The sequence below is a fragment of the Oncorhynchus tshawytscha genome, linkage group LG15, assembly GCF_018296145.1.
Source record: "Oncorhynchus tshawytscha isolate Ot180627B linkage group LG15, Otsh_v2.0, whole genome shotgun sequence".
NCBI lineage: Eukaryota > Metazoa > Chordata > Actinopteri > Salmoniformes > Salmonidae > Oncorhynchus > Oncorhynchus tshawytscha.
Window position 1 is genome coordinate 9174425 of NC_056443.1, and position 8332 is coordinate 9182756.

Consider the following 8332-nt stretch of genomic DNA (forward strand, 5'->3'; position numbering starts at 1 on the left):
CTGGGTTCTCCTCTGTGCTGCTAAGGGAGTCTGAGGGAGCCAGTGGGGAGATTAGCTGGCCCATGCCACCCAGTATGACATCTTCTCCAACATGCTATTTCCAGACGGCAACACACACTGCATCATTCATGAGACATGAAGCAGCAGATAAAGCATCTACATAGTAATGTGATACGGAGCACAATCCATCCTTCCAGACACACACACACACACACAAAGATATGCTACAATGCACACACACACACTCACACAGAGGCACACATTATCATACACACATACATTAAGTGTAAAAAAATTAACAACATCTGCTCTTTCCACGACTCAGACTGACCAGGGGAATCCAGGTGAACGCTACGATCCCTTATTGATGTCACTTGTTAAATCCACTTCAACCAGAGTCGGTGGTGGATTGTGTATGTGTGCCATTCAGAGGGTGATCTAAGTGCCTTTGAACGGGGTATGGTAGTAGGTGCCAGGCGCACCAGTTTGATTCAAAAACTGCAATGCTGCTGGGTTTTTCATGCTCAACAGTTTCCCGTATGTATCAAGAATGGTCCACCACCCAAAGGACAGGGGGTCGAACCCAATATTATGTCTTAATGTTTTGTACACTGGGGCGGCAGGGTAGCCTAGTGGTTAGAGCGTTGGACTAGTAACCAAAAGGTTGCAAGTTCAAATCCCCGAGCTGACAAGGTACAAATCTGTCGTTCTGCCCCTGAACAGGCAGTTAACCCACTGTTCCTAGGCCGTCATTGAAAATAAGAATTTGTTCTTAACTGACTTGCCTAGTAAAATAAAGGTAAAATAAATAAATAAACACTCAGTGTATACATACACACACACACACACACAAATGCTACAATGCAAACAGACAGACAGACACACGCACAAGCCTACCAATCCCCTGCTCTAAATCCTATTAGAAAAATGAGAGCTCTGCGCAGCGACCCAAACTCAAGTCCCTGTGTGTGCCGTTTCCATGACAGACTCCTCCCTAAATCATGTTTAATATTATTATGCACAGAGTTAGAATACAGCACTGCCACTCACACAGAACCAGGGCAGTGATATGGTGAGAAAAATGATAAATATGAGAGAGAAAATGAAGAAGAGCGACAGAGAAGAAAGAGAAAATGAGAGAGAGAGAGAGGGAAAGAAGATAAAGGTGTACGGCTGAGAACGTCACATGGATCATTAGGAGGCACATATTTCCACATTGCGCTCGCATCGATCAACCTTGTTCGACTAATGATGGCGGCAACACAGACACTCTTGTGCTCGTATACACACACTCCTCTGTTCCAACCACTCTCCCATTAATTGGCTTTTGTACCCTAGACAGTAATTGATTTCATTGTTTCTCTGTGTTCTAGAAAGCCCAGTCTAGACCAGTCTAGCATAGATCAAACTCCCATGACCAAAACCTCATTCACACACACACACACACACACACACACACACACAGTCTCTTGGGCTGGGGGGGCAGAGTGAAGTGGAGTGTTCTTCAACAAGATTGATTGCATTTTAATTGGTTGTCACAATTGAACTTGATCTGCCTGCAGTAGTGAGAGAGCACGGCTGGCTGAAGTGGCGTCTCCGTGTGTAATACCAGAGAACCAATGTCAGAAGCCAGGCTGAGAACACAATAACGGCTCTGACTGACAGACAAACACACACACACAGGTCAGGGTAATATCCTGCTGGAACAATAAGCATCCATCTGAGGAGGAGAGGATAAGAGGAGGAGGAGGCGAGATAGACATGATGAAGTCCAGGCCCTGGCAGCCGGCAATATACTCCATTTACTGTAAAGAGAGCCCCTACATCCAACACACAGTGGCTGGTGTTCCGCACCTACACACACAGTGCAATAGTATCCGCACGAACACAACACAAATATCCACGGTATGGCTCCGACATCAATGTAAACACAAACCATGCCATCACCAACACTGAAACTAGCAGGGTTCTTAACCCAGACCCAGCCTGACTAGCCCAGCCAAACTCAAGTGAAACTAAACCAGACCCAGCCTGACTAGCCCAGCCAAACTCAAGTCAAACTAAACCAGACCCAGCCTGACTAGCCCAGCCAAACTCAAGTCAAACTAAACCAGACCCAGCCTGACTAGCCCAGCCAAACTCAAGTCAAACTAAACCAGACCCAGCCTGACTAGCCCAGCCAAACTCAAGTCAAACTAAACCAGACCCAGCCTGACTAACCCAGCCAAACTCAAGTCAAACTAAACCAGACCCAGCCTGACTAACCCAGCCAAACTCAAGTCAAACTAAACCAGACCCAGCCTGACTAGCCCAGCCAAACTCAAGTCAAACTAAACCAGACCCAGCCTGACTAGCCCAGCCAAACTAAACCAGACCCAGCCTGACTAGCCCAGCCAAACTCAAGTCAAACTAAACCAGACCCAGCCTGACTAGCCCAGCCAAACTAAACCAGACCCAGCCTGACTAACCCAGCCAAACTCAAGTCAAACTAAACCAGACCCAGCCTGACTAGCCCAGCCAAACTAAACCAGACCCAGCCTGACTAACCCAACCAAACTCAAGTCAAACTTAACCAGACCAACCAGAAACCAACCCAGACCCATTCCAGTGTCCTTACCTTGAACAGTCTCAGTATATTGGCAACCATGATGGACACGGAGCTGGCCGCCGCCCCGATCACCCCCACGATCTTATCAGGCTTGGCGAAGATGGGCAGGTCGCCGTTGGCACAGCGTACGTCCGAGCCGTCCTTCTCGATGAGGGCCTGGACAAAGGTCAGCGACTGCTCCAGGGCGTAGGTGTCTCTGGAGCAGGTGTCCAGGATCCGGGCCCCCAGGGTGATGTTGGGGAGCAGCTCCGTGTCCTTGTTGATCAGGTCGATGGCAAACATCATGGCCTCAAGACGGTGGATCCCTTTCTCCTTCTTCAGTTCCCCGCAGGGCATGCCACCGCCCCCCCGGGAGTGCACCGGGAACAGGCCACCCAGGATGATGTCGCCTTCCAATCGGATGGAGTGGGCGTACTCCTGATTGGGCGCAGTGCCGATGGCGGGGTCCGTGATTCGCTGAGGGAAGGCCAGAGGGAGGAGCCAGGAACATGAGGTAAGGAAGTGGAAAAGGAAGTGGCCTGCGGCGAGGAGTGAAGGAAGGCGTTGGGGTTCCGACAACGCCATGGTAACAGTTGGATGGCGGTTGTGGGAGGAGTTACTGAGAAGTTACTGTGGAGAGTATGGGCGGGATCATAGGTGAAAGGGCATCAGTCCCCCGGGGGAGGAGTTTGGGAAGGAGTTAGCAGGCCGCTCTAAGATGTCCCGGGCCCATGAGGCATGCATGTCCCAGTAGAGGAGAGAGAGAGAGAGAGAGAGAGACACTAGTAGAGGAGGTGAGTGCAGCTGCAGCGATGATAATCCTGAACTCACATCTTCAGCAGACCCTGCAAGATACACACAGAGAACACAAAGCAGTCAGTGCCTCAGTCAGCCATCTACTGGGTACCACACCACACAGTCTCCCTCCCTCCCTCCCTCCCTCGCTCACACACACACACACACACACACACACACACACACACACACACACACACACACACACACACACACACACACACACACACACACACACACACACACACACACTGGCATTCACAAATCACTGTTCATGCTGCAACACCTGTCTTCTAGATTCAAGAGCAAGAGAGATGAGCATTTGCCACACACACAGTACAGCCCCCTCTCCCCTCACACACACACACACACACACAACCGCCAATCCTATTCCACTGACAAGTCCATCCTATCCGCCAGTGCCAAGCATGTCAAACACAAAGTGCCAAGCCTGTCAAACACATCAACAAAGCTCCAGAATGCATTATTCACGTGGACAGAGTGAAGGTTACTCAGTGTGTAATCATTCAGTCATTCAGTGAACATCTACTGGTTCTCCACTTAGACTGACAGCTGCATTGGAATCAAAACCTGGAAGGTGTCACCTCAGCTACCTAATCATTGTCATCAGAAACAGTACAGTAATGATGTAGCAAGCCATCCTAGTATGTGAGTCAGTGAGAAGAGGCAAGGCTTTCGTGGAGCAGGTTTGGTTTAACTCTCTTTGTTTTCTCGCTGGTCTCATCCCGCTTTGAATGCCCTTCACGAATGGAAGTGATTGCTGGCCAATCAGATTAGGTTACTGGGTGCCCTCTTTACCTCAAAATATAATATCCACTGGCCGGCCTAGTTTATCTGTAGCCCACTAATTAACTTTTATCATTCATATCATGAAGGAAAAAGGAAACCGCACACTGCTCTTGATAGTATCAGTGATACTTAATAAGCTTACGTATCCGCCTCACCGCCTTCGTCAGAGCTCTTCCTAATAGTGTGTTTGATCGGTAATGGTTTGACCACACCCGCTTCCCCAAAATAGTAAAATGTGTGGATATTCTTCTGAGTTGGATAGAAGAGCATATTAATAACATCACAATGTGGAAATATCAATTAGTTTCACATTCGTAGCGATACTGTACATATGGCATTATTGGCTAAATAAGTCTAAACTTCCTCCTGCGTGACATGACCACTTTTGCGCGCGTCCGTGTGCGTTCCAAAAGGCACAGATGCTGCGCAGTATGCTTGTGTGGGCTGAACCGGCTGCGCGTTTCTAGGATGCTGAGATGCTAGGGAACTGCTGCATCATTGCATATAAATAGCCTAATGTATATTCGGGACATCGTGGCAATATTTCTCCCTACCTCCCCCTCCATGTACCCATATTTCCACACATATCAATATCACCTTTCCACACATCCAGCACTTTCACATACATTGAGTGTACAAAACATTAAGAACACATTCCTAATATTGAGTTGCCCTCAGAACAGCCTTGTTGCCTTCAGAACAGCCTCAATTCATCGGGTTGTGTCCTCTAAAAGATGTTGAAAGCTCCACAGTGATGCTGGCCCATGTTGACTCCAACACCTCCAACAGTTGTGTCAAGTTGGCTGGATGTCCTTTGAGTGGTGGACCATTCTTGAAACATACGCGAAACTGTTGAGCGTGAGAAACCCAGCAGCATTGCAGTTCTTAAACCCAAACCCGGTGCCCCTGGCACCTATTGCCATACCCCGTTCAAAGGTACTTAAATATATTGTCTTGTCCATTCACACTCTGAATGGCACCCACACACAATCCACGTCTCAAGTGTCTCAAGGCCTACAAATCCCTCTTTAACCCGTCTCCTCCCCTTCGTCTACACTGATTGAAGTGGATTTAACAAGGGACATCAACAAGGGATCCTAGCTTTCACCTGGATTCACTTGGTCAGTCTGTCATGGAAAGAGCAGGTGTTGATAATGTTTTATACACTCAGTGTATAGTCCCTATGGTTGCTAACTATACTCTAAGGAAATACATGAGTCATTTACCTTGAAAGGATAAGATTACTGTAGCACTTTACCAAGCACCTTAACAATAAAAAAAATATATCATGCACTTGAGTAAGGCACACGCATATTAATATAAAATAGTACACCTTTATGCTTAGGTTATATTCCTAATTGGCTATTCAGGCTGTATTCATGCGTACACTGTAAACCCCAATGTGCTGTCTTTACGCCAAACCTTTGAGGAAATCCATTTCACTTAATATATTTGAGTACAGTAATTGTGTAGTCTTTATTCAATACTATAGTCACTGTGAGCCTGTAGGGGTTCCAGATTTGAGTTGCATCAGCTTGAACATTTTGAGTAACGCCCCCACTAAGCCACGTATCCACTATAATTTCCCAGTGTGCCTTGCCTTTTCAAGTGAATTGTAGTTACCACCCATGACTGTATTGTCAGTGACAGAGACCTGGTTCTTGAATTCATTCAATTTCCTTCCTGTGGCCTTCACCAAGTGAGTTCCTCGGCAAATGTTATTGTAATTAAACCCTTTATGACAATACATAAGGCCTTGTTTAGAGGTTGAACAAAATGACAGTTACTTCCCCAGATTTTCAAAAACAAAATCCTGGTTGACAGATTTCCAGGAATCTTCCAACCACAATTTCTGACTCAAGTCACATTATGCTGGCTTGCAAAGTGATGCGTAATTCCTATTGGAAACCAGCCAGAGATAGGCTATTCAACAGTTGGAATTCTTATTCACCAACACTCTGCATTCACAATGACTGCAAGGATCAGGAAAATTATGAGACTATCTAAGCCAATTAAACTGGAATAACCATTTCAGTAAAGGGTGCACTTTTTTTTTTAGATTAGTTTAGAAAATAATACCTTATCTTTATTTAGCATAAGATGTATCTATCAATCCATCCCTCAACCTACATGCAAAAACACAGATATTAAAAACACATTTTAAAAATCGACCTGCAGTAGAGCATGCTGGGAAAAGGTTATTTTGTTGTTATTTATATATTTTTAAAAAATAGAGTTGATGTGATTTCTCATTTAGTTTTGAGTCAGTACCACATAAACATTTTAAGTAATAATGACTTTTCATTGACTTTGAGTTCAACTTACTAGAAGTATTTGAGTTAATAATGGCTTGGGGTTTACAGTGTAAGAATGGATCTTTCAATATATTGATTTCATTTACACTATTTTATTTCACTTCTGGAGTAAAACGTTATACCTTTCGATCCTGCTCGGGTTGGAACGTGTGACTCACTAATAAGAGAGAATAGACAGAACGGTAGAAATTCCAGCAGTGTGATCGTTATTGTTGGCAGTAAGATGAAGGGAGTATTACCCTGCGAGGCAGAGGCTGGCACATTTCACTTCTTAATTTACACCAATCACTAGGTGTCAGGCTGCACCATCCGCTCTACCGGTCATTATATTAGGTTTCCTCGTGTACAGATACGTTCTCTGGGAGGGAAGCACACTGCTCTTTCCACAAAGTGATGGCTCTTCTCTCTTTTTCGCCTCTCTTCTCTCTCTCTCTCTCTCTCTCTCTCTCTCTCTCTCCCCCCCTCTGCTATTTTCTCCTCCTCCCTCTGCTCGTTTCTCTCTTCCCTCTCCCCGCCCGTTCCTCTCCCTCCTTCTCCTCCCCATTCGTTTCCCACCTCTCACCGCACCCGTTGAATATGACATCTGTTTTTTTTTTTTTTGCATTCAGATCACAGGCAGGTAAAGACACCAACAAACGGGAACGAATCAAACACATCCCAAATCCCCAACCCCCCCTCAATTGACTTGTGATCCTACAATTCCCTTGACTCGTTCTTGCAGATGAGAGAAGCAACGGAACTCCTTACAGAAGACGTGGTGGAAGTGGTGTGTTAGTATGATTTGTTGCGGGGATAGATAGGGTTCAATGTGAGATATACACCACCACCCTCTGTTACATACGACTGATTAAAGCAGCGGCATGAAGCAGGCAGCTGTGGAATACAAATCTTGTTTGTGCTCCAAAGATAAATAACGACCTAATGATGTCCTCATGCTAGGCTACATATTATTTAATTATTATTTAATTAGATAAAAAAACATTATCAAGACATAATGTTTTTAATTCAAGTTCAATATAACATGTTGAGTCTTTCAATTGAGACGGAGTCGTTCATGTGTGTGAAATAGTGCCGTCCTTATTGAGTGAGCTCTGAAAATCACACCATTCATATCCCAATTATTTTCATCTAATTATCCCATATGAATTATAATGAATTCTATCACAAAATACGACGTTTGGGCTACGGATGAGATCAGATATATGGATCATTCCTAAATGCCATCAGAGGGAATGCTGTTTCTTGGCGCGCGGAACAGAGCAGAGAGCGCATTCCTTTGGGTCAATATTGGAACTTCATTGCGGAGCTCAGCAGTTTCCTTTCCCAACCCTGAACCCTCTCATTTAGCTACAGGTCACGACTGATTGACGATACAGTGGACTGTCAACATCAACTATGCATATCGATAATGAAAGGATAAATAGTTATTTAAGGGGCTAATTTGCAGAGCCATCGAGGGTAATTAATTTAACAATGAGGGAGAAAAAAAATGCAGATGGATGAGGAACGATGGTTCCTTCAGATAGAGAAAGATAGGGGAAATCTGGAAGAATGATGTTTGATGGGACCTTATCAGACATACGAAATCTATGAAACGAAATATGTAGTTTAAAAAAAATGCCTACCTGCTTTTCCGCGACTTGATTGAGGGTTCCTCGCGCCTTCGCAACCCACTCACAGATGCACGCGCCTCTGGTTTTCGGTGCTGAAAGGGACAGCGCATGCAGCCATCCAGCCAAGCAGCGAGCGCGCGTCTCCGCCAAATGAATCACAAAAAAACACCCACCGGCAGCGATTGGTCTCCCAACTCTCTCTCTCTCTCTCT

General features: G+C 45.5%; 1 protein-coding gene across 2 annotated transcripts in view; it reads right to left on the bottom strand.

Annotated features, from left to right (window-relative positions):
• LOC112215038 (metabotropic glutamate receptor 8) overlaps window positions 1-8332 on the bottom strand; it is a 249569-nt gene extending 241237 nt beyond the window's left edge. Inside the window, exons 1-2 of one of the 2 annotated variants that reach the window (XM_042298071.1) lie at window positions 8133-8332; window positions 2618-3432 (exon numbers count right to left, since the gene is read on the bottom strand). In XM_042298071.1, coding sequence (XP_042154005.1) covers window positions 2618-3172 — 555 coding nt within the window. In that variant the 5' untranslated portion in view covers window positions 3173-3432; window positions 8133-8332. The remainder of the gene's footprint in view (window positions 1-2617; window positions 3433-8132) is intronic. The other variant, XM_042298070.1, reaches the window with a different exon arrangement.